General features: G+C 40.5%; 1 protein-coding gene across 1 annotated transcript in view; it reads right to left on the bottom strand.

The window, feature by feature from the left end:
- Positions 1-18,460, bottom strand: part of RPRD1B (regulation of nuclear pre-mRNA domain containing 1B) — a gene marked incomplete at both ends in the record, with an annotated part of 51,940 nt that overhangs the window by 14,688 nt on the left and 18,792 nt on the right. Inside the window, 3 exons of the mRNA XM_084248061.1 lie at positions 8,165-8,340; positions 15,537-15,663; positions 17,456-17,568. Of these exons, the coding sequence (XP_084104187.1) occupies positions 8,165-8,340; positions 15,537-15,663; positions 17,456-17,568 (416 nt within the window). The remainder of the gene's footprint in view (positions 1-8,164; positions 8,341-15,536; positions 15,664-17,455; positions 17,569-18,460) is intronic.

The raw sequence follows: 18,460 nt of genomic DNA, 5'->3' as shown, positions 1-18,460 counted from the left end.
GATTTAGCATGTATATGCATTTTATAAATATGAAAAATTAGTGCTGTATACACCAACTAAAATTCAGTAGAACTGTTCCAGAAAGCAGGAGGAATCACCAAAAGTTGAGCTGTAAGTTTGAAAAGAACTATGGCTAAAAGTATGGTCTTCTTGCCGGAAGAGTTGAAATCGTGTCACTTTTTCAAAGTGAAGTCTCAAATGTCAGCAAATCACGTCCTTAGGTCACCAAGTATGTGACCTAAGTATATTATAATGTGGCATTTTTTAGAGACATAACTATCAATGGCTTCACAATGTAATATAGAAAGAACACATGCACCGTATGCGCACAGACTTGTGCCCTAACAGGTAAGAGCTCCAGCTGCAAATCTGGTCTGAGCAATAAGGGCCAGCAATGACTTAAGTGAATGGAGAAGGAAACCAAAGACCCAAGATGCAACTCTAAACTCCAAAATATTCACAGAACCACAGGACTCTAGAAAAGACCTACCTACTGGAGGGAAACATGGAAAAAATAAAATAAAATTCACAAAAGCCACCTTATCAAACAGGAATGAAAAGTACTCTGCAAGCCATAGTCTGCTCTATAGAGAAAGAAATGATAGCAACTGCCCCATGATCCCTTGACAAGTGCAAGCAGGCAGACCTGTTTCAAGCACTGGTCGCACAGCCCATGGTTCTGACAGCACAGCTAGTCTAGGAAGCAAAGAATTACATGCTAAATGTAGAGTACTAGTGGGCCGGCCAGGCCCGGTTTGGCAGCCGTGAGGGGTAACTCTAGGCAGGGCCTCTCAGTTCCCAGAGGTCATCATAGGGGGAGGGGAGAACTGACAACAGTGATGACAAATAAGGGAGTGCTCTATCTCCATCTACTGCCTATCCCACCACTGAAATAAGTGCTTCTAAACACCTGCACCCTGAGGGAGGTGGGGGATGCTGCCAAAAAAACAACTAATAACCCATCAGTTTGGTTTCCCACCCCCTCTGCCATGGCCAAAGAATTTCTCAAGTTGTCACAACCAACATTACAGACAGATATGAAGAATCACAAGGCAATGTTAGATTCTGGGTGATTTCTCCCTTCCCAGCTGTGCTGTCTGACATAGAAGGCTCACTATAGCCAAGAGGAGGTGCTAAACTGGGGAGAAACAGCAGCAGCCCTAAATACAATGAATGAGTCAATGTCCCACCCTTCCTGTCAGAGCAAGAGCACACACAGTGGCAGCAATGAGGACACTTAGATGCCTGGTGGCAGAGTGGGATCTCTCTTGAATTCTAAAGGTTTTCTCCATGGCCACTCTGGAATGCTTTCATGCAGTCATTTTAATCCCCCTACATAAGATGTCATTTCTCTAAAACAAGATTCCTGGGGAGTATGGAAATGACTCAACTCTGGCTATTCCTCTGTGTAACAGGATGTCTTCCTGCTATTGACGCATGGAATCAAATAAAAAAAAAAAAATCCCACAGCAAACAAAACCACAAACTTTTATTTCCTTCTCTGGGTATGAGTCCCTCAAGTAAGAAGCCACTCCCCACACTATCTCTAAGGTTTTGTCCAGCCCAATAATCCTGTTAATGACGATCTACAAATCCAGGAATTTACATGCCACTTTACTTTGCATAAGGAAGCTGGCTATTATGAGTGTGTCTAATTTTGTTGAGCACACATGATTAGATACGGGGGGGGGGGGGAGGAGGTAAACACTGCCCACTGAAAGGGACGAAACACTATTGCCCTCTACTGTGGTGCCTGATACCTATGGCATCTGAACAGGGCCACTGTAATGTCAAAGCAGTGGTACTTCCAGCATGTTTTTTAAAATTCTGTAGCAGAATTAAAGATCTAAATTAATAGAAAAACATCTCATGTTCATGGATTAGAAGTCTTAGGAATGTTAAGATGGCAACAGTCCATAACACAATCTTCAGATTCAATACAATTCCAATTAAAATTTCAACGACCTTTTTTGCAAAAATAGAAAACATAATCCTCAAATTCATATGAAATTGCAGGAGGCCCCCCTAATAGCCAAAACAATATTGAAAAAGAAGAACAAAGTTTGAGGACTGACATTTTCTGATCTTAAAACTTACTGTGAAACTACCATGATCACAACAAGTGTGGGCCTCCCTGGTGGCGCAGCGGATTGAGTGCAACGCTGTGAAGCTGTTCATTGCAGCGCGGGTTCGATTCCCAGCCGGCCAAGGAGAAACCCACATGGCACGGCAGACCTCTCCTGTTACACCCACTACTCCCCTCAGTAGTGTTTTTGGTTGTTCTGCCTGTTCTGCTCCCCACTCTGTCTCTGATGAATCCTCTCACCCTCCCGTGCCTCTGACCTGTACCCCAGTTTTTGTATAAATAAATAAACCTTAAAAAAATTTTTTTTAAAGTTTAAAAAAAAAAGTGTGATATTAGCATAAGATAGACACAGAAAATGGAATAGAATGGGCATACAGAAATTAACATATTTTTTCTAACTTATTTTTTTTACAAAAGTGTGATGCATTCAGTGGAGAATAGTTTAACAAATGATACTGTGATAACTATGTACCTAAATACAAAGAATAAAGTTGGCATCCTACCTCACACCAATGACCTAAATATAAAAGTTAGAACTACAAAAACCTGAGAAGAAAATATAGAAGTAAATCTTTACGACCTGAATTCTTAAATTTAACACCAAAATATAAGCAACAAAAGAAAACAATAATAGATAACAGAACCCATCAAAATTAAAAACTTATGTGCTTTTAAGGGTAGTATTAAGAAAGTGAAAAGCTTATAAAATGGTAGAAAATACTTACAAATCATCTATCTGATGAGAGTCAGAATTTGTAAGTTTTACAATTCAATAACAAAAACAAACAATCCAATTCAAAAAGACCAAAAGGAATTAAAAAAAAAAATCCTCAAAAAAAGATATACAAATGGCCAATAGGAGCTCCCCTGGTGGCCTAGGGATTAAGTCTCAGCACTATTACCACTATGGCCTGAGTTCCATTCCTGGAACTATGGCATGTGTGGGGAGCTAATCCAAAAATGGCACAGCCAACCTCTCCTGTCTCACTCACTGTTCTCCTTAGCTGTATATTTCAGTAAATCTGCCTGTTCTGCTCCCCACTCTGTCTCTGGTGAATCCTCTCACCATCCTGCCCCTCACTCCTGTACCTCTGGCCTACACTCCAGTTCTTCAATGAAAAAAAATAAAGCTCTTAAAAAAAAAATCAAAAGGCCAACAGGCACATGCAGAGATGCTTAACATCACTAGACACCAAGGAAATGTAAATCAAAACCATGAGATACCACCTCACATCCACTAGGATGATTAGAATTTAAAAAAAAAAAAAGACAAATAATAATGTGCTGGTAAAGATGTGGTGAAATATTATGGTGGAAAAGTAAAATAGTGTAGCTGTTGAAGGAAACAGTTGGTAGTTCCTCAAAAAGTTAAACTTAGAATTACCATATGACCAGCTATTCCCCTCTTAGGTATAACAAACTCAAGAGAAAAACTTGTACACAGGCAATTACAGCAGCATTATTCGTAACATCCAAAAGATGGAAACCACCAAAATGTCTATCAACGAATGAAGAGTTGTAACCCATACAATGGCAATTCAGTCATAAAAATGAAGTACTGATGCAACAATGCAGATGAACCTCAAAAAACCATTATGTTAAGTGAAAGAAGTCAGAAACAATTCCATGAAATAATGAGTGTAGGCGAATCCATACAGACAGAAAGCCAGTTGGTGGTTGCCAGGGCTGGGAGGAACAGGATGTAAGGAACAACTGATTAATAGGCACATGGTATTCTTTTAGTGTGAGGAAATGCAAAAAGCTTCAGAATCTGATATAAATGATGATTGCAAGATACTTTGAATATACTTGAATGCTACTGAAATACATAAACTTTAAAATGGTTAATGTTCTATAAACATTAAAAAAAAATCTGCAGACAGGCAAACATTTCCGCCAGAATTCTTCCTGGTATGGCCTATAATCCGTGCAAGTTCCCAGTGGCACATAGATCACACACAGAGCTATTTCCTTTTACTTCTAGATCACTGCCAAACACCATGATGTGAACTGAAATGGTGTGGTGGTAAAACTGCAGGTACCTGGTTCTTTTTTTTCCTTCAATGCTCACACAGACTCTCCTACCTCTTTTTTTTTTTTTTTTTTTTTTTTATAGAGGCATGCTTCACCTATTTGTTTGCTGGTTTTGTTTGTTTGTTTGGTCTATACATGCACTGGGTACAGTCAGAAGCGCGGGAGGGTGAGAGAATTCACCAGAGCCAGAGCGGGGAGCAGAGCAGGCAGAAGGACCGAAGTACACTGCTGAGGGGAGCAGCGGGCGGCAGGAGAGGTCTGCACGCCATGTGGGACCCTCCTCTGGTGGCCGGGGAGCAGCCGGGGATCGAACTGGCGCCGCAGAGGCCGCGCGCAGTTTCGCAACCCAGCGCTCAACCGCTGCGCCACCGGGGGACTCTCCTACCTCTTTATCGCATGTCCTGATCACTCAGATGGAACATACCTACATTATGCTTTATCCAAATTCTGACTATGGCTTGTGGGCTTCTAGCAAGCCACATGAGGTAAGTCAACCAAATATGACAACCAAATATGACATTCCCTGTGTTCTAAGAACTGAAATTTAGAGGATTTTCTGGTGCCTCTGGTCTTTACCTTCTTGAATTAACTTTCTATATTCGTCACATTCCTTAACCTTAACTCTGGGCTGCATTTGTACATCCTTCTACATGTCCTTTTCCCGTTTCTAGGTTTTTTCATGTTCACGACAAAGCATCACAAAGACTTTAAGCAGCTCTCCTTCCAATCCTTTCTGGAGTTTAAGGGAAAAGTGGTAAGCCAATGTAAACCGTAACATAAACAAAAGCAGGAGGAAAAAAGTCTCAAAGTGAACGGTGATTCTACTAAAAGGAAAAGTAGCCCAAAGGAAAAAATCATACGTGTTACTATCAAATATTTACCTTTTTCTTTTAAACTAATACAGTCTTCCTGCTTTTGAAAAAATTAAAAGATTTCCTAAACCACTTTTTAAGGCAACCCAAAACAAACTCTTCTTTACAGTAAAGAAAATGATTACATCAAGTGATAGATTTCAATCACAGAATATTTACTGAGGAACAATTATGCTGAAGGAGCAAACAGTAGATAGTCTAGCTGAGGCATTATGGTTTTCAAAAACTGCCCATCCATGTTTGATAATTCTCTTATATGTTAAATAAGCTTCTGGTCAATTTAATATGTTGTCACTAACATGTTATTTTTTTTTCTTGGTCTAGTTCAAGAAAGACAATGAATTAGGGTATTTTCCTTATTTACATAATAACATTTCTCACATTATATTTCAACTCCTTGCTCACTGCTGCTTTTTACCCCCCCCTCCAAGAGTGTGAGTGTCTACAGAGAGAGCACATCTTGCTCATCTTTGTACATCTCCCTATGCACATGAGTTTGTTGACTGCCCATGAATGAATAAGCAGCTCCCAAAGAGTATGGAGCCTAAGTCCCAAGAGTGGGAGCTGGGACCTCCCTCTCACATTTTTCCTTTTGCTTTTCTTCATATATAAACATCATTTCTCCTCTTCAATTTCTATTTTCTTTTATAAAAACATTTTATCATCTTTCCAGACATTTGAGCTTAACCTTAAACTACAATCAGAATGTTAACTGTCTCCTTAATCTACATGAGTGCCATTACCTAGTTTGGCTTTATGTCACTTATGCTATTTATGCCATAATATGGCTTCCCTGAAGTCAAAACACTCTCTTTCTGTAAGCTGTAATTCCCCCCATATCCCAGGGTTCAAATCTTCCTAGGCTCTATATCATCACACTCTTTATTCCAAAGTATAGAAGCCACTGAGAAAACAATGATAAAATTCTCGAGAGAATAAAAAGGGTATGTTTATTACATAAAGAAAGCAATAAACTTAAAAGAAGTAATGTGTCAGAAATCAGAACTTTGGGAAGAAAAGAGACTCTCATTTCCAGAGGTCTAAGGATTCCACATACTTACATACTGATTACAATATAGGGATTATAAAATGAAAGCAGATTTCACTAGCCTTCTGATGTGGCAATTTTAGAAGAAGGACTGGCAGTGTTACGAAAACAAATGATAGAAAGGGAGGCATATTTTATGTACTATACTCATCAATATGCTTTTGGAGAATTTGAAAGAATTCATAGTAATAATGCACCTTTCAACTGGCACTATTTACTTAGCAAGTTTTACCTAAAGATACCACAGGATAAAACCAGTCTATTATGGGATGTGAGAGAAAAATCTTAAGATTCTAGAAAGCAGGTTGTTCACATTTATAGTAAACATGGATAAATAGTCATCTTTCAACATCTTGTGTTGTATCTAGTTTTATGGGTTTTTTTTTTTAATGCAGCAAATTGAACTCCATTTTTATAATGGTTTTGTTCAAACGGCCGAGACTCATGATTTGGGATAAGATACTTAGTTCAGAAATCTACACTTTCCACTGGTAGGACCTCCCTGTTCTGATTTTTTAAGTATTGTTACACCAATACCCAGATGAATGGAGGAATCTGGGCTGGAAATTTACAGAACAGACCCAAATCTCTGATCCATCTCTCAGCCTTAATGGCCACTCGTGTATCCGGCAACCACTAGTTGCTCTGCAAGAATGAAAGAAACAAACCAGAATGACTCCCCAAGAAATACAGGGAGGAAAACAACTTCGAGGAAGAGAACGAACAAAGAGTTAATCTCCCCTACCAACACCATCTCCTTCTGAAAGACTGTCCTCTATGGTAGCTTGCCACATCCCCCCAACAGCTGCTCATGATAATCAATGTCTGACAGATCAGAGAAAGCCCTTAATGTGTCGCCAAGGGGCAGTTCAACAGATGGCATGGTGACTTACAACTAGAATCATTAATTACACTCTCTTATTAGTCCCGGGGCACGGTGCTGAAAATGCTTCCTCAGTGAAAGATGAGCATTTCAGATAAATGACCGTCTGGTACTGCCTGTGAAACTCCCTTTAGGATTTCTGGTCAGTGTTGATTTCTAAATCTAAGCCACACTATTTTTACGGCCATTTCCCAGTTTCCACTTTCAAGCTGGTTAAGTATGAATATGAAGTTCCCACCTCCCACTACTCATCATAGCTCCCATGGTCACTGCAGGTTAAGGATACGATAAAAAGTGTCTATCACTCATTCCCCCATGGTGTCAGATGACTCTCAGCCAGAGGGCTAGCTCAATTTTTCCTCCCTCTGTGCCAGAGAATGTGTGTTGTGTGTGTATGCTGGGATGTGGGGGGAAGGGCAAGGGTTGTATCACCAACTCCTCATCTACTCTGGTACTACTTTTAATATGTGACTGGTTCTCCAACTCAAAACTCCTTCTCCCCCAAACCACTGATGCAACTCTTCTCCATGGCCCCTTAAAAAAAAAAAAGAAGGGCAGTTACTCTCAGAAAGCAGCCTAGCAGTTTAGGGCAAGCAGTAGTTCCTCAAATGTCCAAATCCCTGGCTCTGTTACCCCAAGGGACTTGGCAATGATGTTAAGCTACCATGTACTTAATTAAGAAGCCACAGCTCCTCCCCAAAGGCACTCAGAGACCAATGTCAACTCAGAGTAGAAATTAGTTTCTTCTCAGAAGTTTAAGAACCAGCCTCCACAAAAATTACTGTGAAATTTTACAACTGACTGTAGACAGAGTTAAGGCAGACTACTTATTGGCCTTAGCAAGCATATACTAATATATGTCAGAAATAAATCTCAATATAACCTGAGGAAGAAATTTTTAAGCATTCCCAGGTACTACCAATTATTTACTAACCTCTAGTTCTTTTTGTAGCTCGATCTATAATTTTTTTAATGTGAGTTCAACCTGAAGCTATATTATTATCCTAAATGCTGTAAGAGTTCGTTCTTTGTTTCTTGCTTTCCAATTTTTCTTCTTGTACATATAGAAACATGACCTCAACTGTCAACCAGGTTAAAACTGTTTTATTATCTGATGGATGTTCTCATCTCATGCATGTTTCAAAAACAAAAACATAATTAAGGTATAACAAAAACCTCTGTATGTGGGTTACAGAAAAGGGAAATTTGGGAAATCTGGGTCTACCTTGCAATGTACTCACTTCTAGCTTTTTCTCCTTTTCTGACAAAACATCTTTCTGGTTCTGGGTGTATTCCACCAACATCCGAGCCAGCTGGCGCCGGTCTTCCAGTTCTGCAGCCAGGCGCCCGTTATATTCTGCTAGTAACAGACATGCTTCATCGACTGTTTTTGAAAGCCGTTCAGCTGCCTCTTTGTCTAAATACAAATGAGATGGGGAGAAAAAAAACCAATATACAAATCATATAGGAATGACTGCAAAAATTTCAGAGAGGTGGATCAACAGTTTCTCTCCTAACACAGAGTCCAGGAATAAGTCAGAACCTGTGGACATACAATGGACTGGCTGACTGATAATTCCAAAGGTGCCCAGGCCTGTCAACAAGACAGGACATTTCTGAATTACCTGAAGGCAACAGTACAAGGAAGGGACTTGGGCAAAGTATTACTTAATCCTATTCCTACAAAAGCTCTATAAATAGAGATATTTAAAGTCATGAAGTAATTTCTCCTCAACAAGAATTTCAAAAATGCTTTTGTTCATATTGTTCCTTTGCACATTCCTCTGAAATATAAAGACAAGCATACATTTCTTGGTAGCAGAAGTGAAAACAGAAAAAAATATACAACAAGTACAGTATGTGGTTAGCTAAGGAGTTGGGGCTCAAATCCAGGTATTAAACGTGAACCTATTAACTCTACTTCTTTATCTATGTTAAGCCTTGAACTTGGGTGTGAGCTTTCTTCTTCCCAGGTTGTAGGGTCTGGTATGTAGGGTCTGGTATGAAAGAGGCTTTCAAATGATTTTGAACCTGGCCCACACTAAGAAATAATAATTTATGTGCATCTATTTACAATAGCTAAGCTTTGGAAACAGCCCAAATGCCCAAAAACAGATGACTGGATCAAGAAGATGTGGTACATATATACCATGGAATATTACTCAGCATTCAAAAAAGATAAACACATGCAATTTGCAGCAACATGGATGGCGCTGGAAGGGATCATGCTCAGCGAAATAAGCCAAAAAGAAAAAGAAAAATACCGGATGGTCTCACTCATAGCAGGAATCTAGAAAACTTAAATAAGGGACCAGGAAAATGAATAACTGTAAGAAAGTGAAAATCAAAATCAACAAAAAACTATGAACCAGAGACACTTTTTGGGGGGTGGGGGGCGGGAGGGGAGGGATTGGGGTCAGAATGGGGGGGGTTGCAATTGTATGGGGGAATATAAAAATAAAATTTATTATTAAAAAAATAATAATTTATGTGCATAATATAAAAATGAAAGTAAGTTTTATGAATCCTTACTATGTGCAAAGTGTTCTATCTCTATTTCATTTTCTTTAAAGTTGGTCATCACCTACCAGACTGCTTTCATGTTCAATTATTGGGCTGCAACTCATTGTTTGAAAAAAAGCTGTGCAAAAAACTCAAAAGTTTAAGAAAGAATATTGCTGGAAAGATATGGTGAACAAGCCTCAACATTAAGAAATGCGAGAGTAAAACCAAAGGATGCTTGTAAGAAATGGTATCATTAATTCCATGTGGGTGGTAGTAGGGTTAGAACTTTAATTACATACACCTCATTCTTAAAAGGCCTTTAAGGATCAAAAGAGTAGATGGGTGCTTTGAAACAAAGAGCACCAGAGAGAATGACTCTAGCTCCAAGGCATGAATACAGGTTCTCAGGTGAGAGAGCTCAGCATTCTCACAGAAAATTAGGATTTAAGAATTCCCAACTGTTCCTGTTTGGTAAACAGTCTGTCTGGCTTTTAGGTACCTTCTTAATATGAATACCAGAAGATGAACTGTTGATGGATGCAAATTAGGTCTGTTGCTTCCATTCTCCTCAGGGATAGGGAAACAAAGGGATGTTCTTGAAGAAAAAGTGGGTAGAACAGAACACAAAGGAAAGAGACATGGCAGTCACAGCGGGTAAAGCCGACTCGCAAAGCTTATGTTTTTAGATTGTTGGTACAGTCTGTAAACAAGCTGTTGGGGTGGTTATGTTGGTTTTAGCTTTGTCACTGCTTGACTGTATGATCTCAAAGTTAATTCATTAAGATGTCTGAGTGCCTATGACAAAAAAAAGGAAGACACTAGCTTTTCAGAATTTTTAAAAAAAACAATTTTCACCCTCTAAGAACTTGTACAATGGAGGTAATATACTACACAAATTAAAATCCAGAAAAATAACCTGTAATAGTTTTACAAGCTACAGAAAAAATGCAGTCAAAACGCAGCCACAAGATGCTTGATTCAGAGCTTCCCTATGGCAGTCTTCAGGCGCTGTGCCCCCCAATCACATAGACTGCTGGCTGTGGGCCTCTTTTCAGCCTCCACTTAGGCACAGACATCCCATTCTCTTGTTTACAACATGCATCTGTTTTTTGATTGTCCTCTGTCTTCCCCACGTCTCATCAATTTCTCTTGCCCTATCTTGGGGCACACTTTACTCTCCCACTACTGCCCTATTCCCTCCTCCACTTGAGCCGTCTATACTCTGGAACCCACCTCTCCAACCTGGCCACTAAACCTGTAACAGGGTGGTCCCCAGGAAAGGGGGAGGTTCCCTGCCCCACCCAAGGAAAGGTGGAGCTGCAGAAGAGACTGAGGAAGGAAGGAGCAGGATGGAGCCAGGAGACCTGGAGGAGGCGCATGGAGCCTAGAGACATGTGAAGAAACTGCGCTTGTCTTTTGGTCGTGGACTGGGTGACACAGATGTGGGTGAGACCCATGGGGAGGGGACAATGACAGCTTTTATCTCGATGTTGATTTTGTTATTTTCCTTCCGGGCTTGTCCGGTTGTTTGTGACCCTTTTCTGTGGGTCCCCACTGGAAGATGCTTTAGACTTGTAGCAGGCTTTGGGGCCTTGTTCTGGGCCGATCCCATTTGGATGGACTTTTTCCCACAAGGGGACGGGTAACTTTGGGTGCTTCATTTAGAAACTAGACTCTTTGCCTTATCTGTATTGCTTCCTAGTTTTATTAAAGATCCTTCCCATTAGTCTCATGTGTTTTGTGTTGATGCGGCAGATGGCAGAACCCATTTAGAATAGGCAGGTTTGCGGGGTTTGGGCTGCCCCTCTCCCTGTCCTATAACAGATTTGGCGTCCAACGTGATTTAGGACAGAGCCATCCGTGGTTAGTCAGCCCCATGGGGAAATTGGGCTTCGCGGCGGATGGCAGAACCCATTTAGAATAGGCAGGTTTGCGGGGTTTGGGCTGCCCCTCTCCCTGTCCTATAACAAACCCACTCCAATCAGACTTTCACACCCACGCCTTCCACTTATATGTAACAATACGTGAACTCCTACTGAGTGTCCAGCAATATTCTAGACTCTCAGAACCAGCAGGGACATGAAGGACAAGAACTTCCTAGTCCCAAGAAGTTTACATTCTAGTTATCTATTAGCTGAAAATAAAAAGTGTAAAGAAAAATATGGCAGTGGAGAAAGAAGGAGGCACTTGGAGAGAACAATGTGATTTTAACTAAGATAGTCACGGTAGGCATCAATAAAATGAAATGTAAACCAAGGCCTGAAGGAAGTGAGAATAAGCCATTTAACTCTCTGGAGATTATTTTTTGAAATATTTTTAGAGGAACAACAGACATAAAGCTATGGCACGACCAGGTAGAGGGCCCTAGGAGGGGAGAGCCAGACAAGGAGGCCATGTGCCTGGGACTGCTCTGAGCACAGGGAGGCAGGATCCAACCTCTACTTTATTTTATTTTATTTTTTTTTAAGATTTATTTTTATTTATTTATTTATACAAGCACTGGGTACAGTCAGAAGCGCGGGAAGGTGAGAGAATTCACCAGAGCCAGAGCGGGGAGCAGAGCAGGCAGAAGGACCAAAGTACACTGCTGAGGGGAGCAGCGGGCGGCAGGAGAGGTCTGCGCGCCATGTGGGACCCTCCTCCAGTGGCCGGGGAGCAGCCGGGGATTGAACTGGTGCTGCAGAGGCTGCGGGCAGCTTCGCAACCCAGCGCTCAACCACTGTGCCACTGGGGAGGTCCCCAACCTCTACTTTAACAGATCGCTCTGGTTACGTGGGGAACAGAATGGGGCTGGAGGACAGGAGGATGCATGGAGACCAGGGAGGAGTCTACCGCAATCATCCAAGAGAAGTTTGTGACAAGATATTGGTTTTGGTATTGACCAACAGAAACGATGAAGGGTCATTTACTGAGATGGAGAAAACCACAAGAGAAATGAGCTTTGTAGGGAACACGAGGAGATGGGACAGGGAATCTAAAATGTCTTTGGAAACAACCAACTAGGAGCACTGACCAGGAAGTTACACGTACAGGTCTCAAGTTCAAGGCAGAGGTCAACTAGAGGTGTAAATTAAGGATCATTAGCATAAAAATTGTTAAGTCATCAAATTGGGTAAGAACAGTCAGTGAAACTAGCTAGAGAAGAGGGTTAACTATTCAACATTAAGAGGTAAAGGAGAAGTGAAGAAACCAGTAAAGGAGACTGAAAAGATAGGACCAAAAGCTAGGGAAATATGGGTCAGATTTCCTCGTGCTGCTCTAACAAATCATTGCAAACGTAGAGGCTTAAAACAATACAATGTATTATCTTAATATTTATTATCATGGCCCCTTTCTCCAACTTCAAAATATACCACTCCTACTTTTGCTTCCTATCTCCTCTGACTTTCCTTCCTACCTCCCTCTTACAAGAACACTGTGATTATAGTGGAACCACCTGAATAATCCAGGATAATCCTCCCCATCTCAGGATTGCAAAGTTTCTTCTGCCATGTAAGACAGCACATTCACAGGCTCTGGGGATTAGGACTTGCGCATTTTCTTTTAGGGGTGCGGAGATGGTATTATTCTGTACACCACACCAAATGGGAAAGTATTTCCATGAAGAAATTTAAGATGACCTCAACTTAAAATTAGGCAAAAAAATCACCACGAAAGTCATCAATAATAATGAAAAGAGCAGCTTTAGTAAAGTGGAAACAAGAGTGGAAGGAGGGGAAAAGGAGACAGATGAGACTAGATAATCCATTTAGAATGGTTTGCTATGAAGAATAGAAAACCAGGGAAAAAGAGATATAAGTAATGGGGAGGTAGAGGAGAAAGAAAACCGGACGCTAGGTGTTAGTCCATCTTGCTAGCTCTCAAAAATAAATCTTCATAAAGTCCCAAAAAGAAAAAAACACTTTTAAAAACGATTTAAAAAAAAAGAACTAAGAAATGAAACAATAGATAAAGACAGGAGTCAAGAAATAAAACTTCTATGTGGGAGAAAAATACAAGTTACTATGCTGTTGAGAAGCACAGAGTGGGAAAAAAGAAAACGCAAGACAAAAAGAAGTGTTGGAGTGAAGTTCTTGACTAGTGAGAAGGAACAGGCCTGAACAACGTAGAGGGACTGGTTTAAAAAACAGTAAGTTCACCCACAGAAATAGGAAGGCGTGTCCACCCACTTGTGCTTGTTTTTCCCAGTATCACCACAGCTGAGCATATACAGCCAAGGAATAGATGAAAGATGGATTTAAGAACGCTGGTTGCCAGGGCTGCAGGGAGAAGGAAATGAATTTTTCTTTAATGGGTGAAGAGCTTCAGTTCTGCATGGTGAGATGAGACCTGGAACTGACTGCATGTGATACTGTGAACTGTGTGCTTCCAAGGGGTTAAGATAGTAAACTTTGTTAGGTATATTTTAAAATCAAAAATATTAATAAAACTTAGTTTTGAAAAGCTATATGAAACATAAAATAATCTACATTGCTAGTTTTATATTAATTTGCTTCCAAAAATTGGAAGCAGTGGGATCTTTGCCAGGAAACTAGAGTCACAGGGCAAGAGAGGAAAACGGATTGAGGGGCTAAGTGAGAGCGTGACTCTCAAACCTCTAAGCCAAGTAAATAAGAAAGTGAGGGCACTTTCTTAAAGTGTGGAGCAAAGGCAGGCAAGGGCGCAATGTTCTACAGACGGTGAGACGTGTGCGCCACCGCGCCTGGGGAGTCGAGGGAGTGAGTGCAAACGCTGCTTGCACATTTCAGGAGGCCTCGGTGTTGTGCTGGCCAAACAAGCACACCCCTGCCTGGGTGGCACTTCTTTCCCTCATGGATAGTTTCCTAATTTGGGTAATCTCCGATCAAAAATCATCTCATCAGAAAGGTCTTTCCTGACGACCTTTAAAATAGTATCTTCTTCAATCATTTCCATCCGCCACACCTCTGTTTTGTTTTTCTTTCCAGCACAAACCCCTGAGGGGGTATGCATGGGACACAGAGAACATCGCTACATGGCGGCCTCAAATATTTGCCAAATAAAGGAAATACTTCATGAGCAACCTTGATTTCCTGTAGAAGAATATGGAGGAAGTTAGTGAAGCAGCCAAGGGAAGGGACTAGAAGGAGGTCTGACTTTTTTTGTCATGGAAAGAACACAGGATTTGCAGCCCAGGCTGAAATCCAAGACCACTGCTTGTGTGACTTTGAGAGGCACACCTAACCTCTCAATTGCCTCCGATGCAATCTGGGGATATAGAGACAGCCATTTCAAAAGATTATCATGAAGAGGGCCTCCCTGGTTGCGGGTTGAGGGCAGCGCTGTGAAACTGTCCACAGCCTCTGCAGTGTGGGTTCGATTCCTGGCTGGCCAGGGAGATAACCACATGGCAGAGCAGACCTCTCCTGTCTCACCCGCTGCTCCCCTCAGCAGTGTTTTCAGTCCATCTGCCTGTTCTGCTCCCTGCTCTGTCCCTGGTGAATTCTCTCACGCTCCCACACCTTTGGCCTGTGCCTCAGTTCTTGTATAAATAAATAAATCTTACAAGAAAAAATTATCATGAAGAGTAGTAGTATTTGTCACGGACCACTCTCCCTAACAACCAGTTCATACTTCAGTCCTTTTGTCAATTTCCCAAGTATAAGGTGGAAATAATATCAATAACCCTCCCTGCTTTATTGGGAGGATCATCAAAAAGGCAAAATGGCTTGACAACACACAAGTGGAGTTACCGGCACTGAATGCACTGTCTCAACTATGGGGTGTATCAGTGCGGTGTATAAATCACATAGCATTGACATGTAATTTTTTTTAAATAAGAGGGTCATAAGTTTAATGCCTTCTCCCTTTGGTATTCCCAAGTAATTTGCACTCTGCTTTCAAAAGACCTTAAGAGTACCTCAGGTTGTGACATGCCAACAATTCTTCAATAATTCCTAGAATCACTATTAAAGCCTGAACTGTTTCAGCAGCTTTATTGTTCGGCATGTGAATTGAGTTAGTGTATCTAAAGATGGTGGAGATCTAACAGCACAGAAAGTCTACACCTGCAGACACAGGCTATCCTATGTTTGATGCATTAGATACGTCCCTCTTCCCTCATCTTTCACCCAAACTCTACCTTCTCACCTGTTATTTTTTCCAATAGAGAAACATCTTGTACCTCCTGGGGCAAAGAAGCAATTTTCTGTCGAACAGTAGCATCCCCTGATGCAGCATTTTCCAGGTCTTGCAAAGCCTTGATTAGTTCCTCAGTCTGTACAATGAAAACACATACAGCACCATCCTTAAAACGTATGAAGGTTAAAGAAAATTAGTTTGAGATAAATGGGATGGAGGCAAATTATAAACATGATCATTCCTGACATTAAAAAAAATTGTTCTTGGGCCTCGCTGGTGGTGCAAGGGGTTAAGTCTCAGCACTATGAAGCTATCCTCAGACACTGCAGCACTTCCGCAGCCAGGGAGCTGACCCACATGGCGCAGAGGTCTCTCCTGTCTTGCCCGCCGTTCCCCTCAGCAGTGTATTTCAGTCAATCTACCTGTTCTGCTCCCAACTCTGTCTCTGGTGAATCCTCTCACCACCCTGCATCTTTGGCCTACACCCCAGCTCTTGTATGCATAAATAAATAAAATCTTTTAAAAAGAAATTGTTCTTGTCTCATGGCTTACACTGAAGTCAACTATATGGGTTCTAAAAGAATATACAGAGTTAAGTTTTCTAAGTCCATGGCAAAATATGCATGAAATTCTACACTGTTCTTTAAAAAACTGGTTTTGAAGAGTGTTTTTGTCAACTTAAGAAAATGGAGTTTGGTTCACACTGCTTAGTTTCAAACGATGCATGATTTCTAGTAAAGGACAGTCTCCTTTATAGAATAAAGCATACAAATCAGATGTTAACAAGTATGTACTGACTGATTAAATGAAATGATACCACCTACTTCAAAATTCTTTCTTGGGTTTGTTTTACAAGATCAATGTCAGAAAGATGACATTTTCAATTTTGGCAACCGCTCCCAAATTAAATGTGCCAAACTCATTAATCACAATCAAAGGGGGTGGGGGGGGGGGAGTCAAGAAAAACAATCCAAAAATGCACACTCTATACAGAGTTTCTGAGTTGTCAGAAAATGCAGAACACTGACAGGTTAGTCAGGCCATAATGACCCAAGAGTAGCTGACAACGCAGATGGTGGTCAAGTGATCCCAAAAGTTAATCATTCAGGCTGTTCTTATTAAAGTTTTTAAATGTGAAGATATATAACCTTACACTGCTTTTACTTAATCCTAAGCCTAACTGAACATTTTAAGAGAACACAAATCAGAAATCGTTATTTACACAGGCCTTAAACACAACTATGTGTATACCAAAGTAAAGCTGTTTTGGGCAAGTAACATGCAGTATAACTCTGAAATGAGCCTAGTCTTTGAAGTCAGTTAGATCCACATTCAAATTAAGAAAGTGAACAAGTTAATTTGTCTCCTTGAGCCACATTTTTCTTTGATAAATAGATAAAACAAGCCAACTACATAGTTAACTAACTTATATGAAGGGCCAAAAATGCAAAATACATGGTTAAAAATTCAGTAAATGCTAGATGAATGTTTCAAAATTTAGATAGGTTATAGTGTATGAAATCTGCTACTGCTGAACAGACTGTCCTTACAAACTAATGAGTTGTTTACTTACAACAAAATAACCAAGCAATTGCAGTCAAGTCACAGGCAGAGGTCCTGAATGTCTTTGTGATATTATCTGCTCTTTAACAAAAATCTTTTAAAGACTATTTTTAATTTCTAGGAGTGAAAAAAAGCCAAGCCAAGTACTCTATGAAACATAAATCCATCCTGGAGTCATGACATGCAAAGATAATCAAGCCTGTTACCTGGCAAATTTCACTGGGTAGATCTTGCACCTGGTGCCCTGAGAGCTACCCTCTAGTGAGCCCATAGTACTGGTTGCCAGCGCCACCTTGTGGCCACAATCTTCAACTCAAGGTCATTTCACCAGGGTACTCCACCCTACTCTCCTAGTCACGACATACCAAGAGGGGTCCTGCAGAAGGGTCTTGGGGAGAATAGCTTCCAGGGTAGTCATCATCCTCCTCCTCTTGTATCTGCTGAAAAGTTCGCTTCAGAGACTTCTTCTCCTCTGTTGCTAAAGATAAAAAAAAGAAGAAGAAAAGTGACAAATTTGGGTCACAGGGCCTACAAAGGTAAGAGGTAAATGCTATGTACAATGGGCCACATGTAAAAAAGAGCAGAAGGGGTGTACATTTCCAGAGATGGCTTAGCATTAATCTTTATGCCAACTTTTTTTTAATTGAGGTAGTTCCCTGTATTACCAAAAAGTCAAAATGCCTGTCATTTAGTCTGTCATCTGAGATTGACTCACACTGGAAAAAGCACTACCAAAATCAAGCTTCTAAAAGTGAAACTCACCAAACTAACACATTTAAAACTTCATTAACTAAAACTTAAGAAACTATCAGATAAGGTAATGAAGCAAGTCGCTGCAAATGAAGATTTGCAGAGAAGAAACTTCACATAAAAAGATTTTTTTGCTTTCCAGAATAATTTTAGAAAATAAATAGCAGAAAGAAGCCCAACAAAATTATGTTAAAAGTGACAAAAAATATCCTTTAAACTATCCCTTTAAATACAAAACAAATCTGGGCATCCCTATGACTCATACTGGAAAAAATACTATGGCAGCCACTGCAGCAAGAGTTCGATTCCCCACATGACGCAGCAGACCTCTCCTGTCTTGTCCCGCTCCCCTCAGCAGTGTATTTCAGTAGATCTGCCTGTTCTGTGCGCCCACACACACACACCTTTGGCCTATACCCCAACTCTTGTATGTATAAATAAATCTTAAAAACAAAATACAACAAATCTAACTTTACCTTAAAATCAAATATAACTATTACTATGAAATGACTAACACTACTGAGAAAAATTACTTAAATTATCATTTTAAAATGACAAAATAATGCCAAACAACCGTGGGCCATAAATCTAAATAATAAATTCTTGTTTGGGAAGTAAAG

The sequence above is a fragment of the Talpa europaea genome, assembly GCF_964194135.1.
Source record: "Talpa europaea genome assembly, chromosome: 11".
NCBI classification, from domain to species: Eukaryota; Metazoa; Chordata; class Mammalia; order Eulipotyphla; family Talpidae; genus Talpa; species Talpa europaea.
The sequence above is the reverse complement of the archived record's forward strand: the minus strand, read 5'-3'. Positions and strand labels throughout refer to the sequence as shown.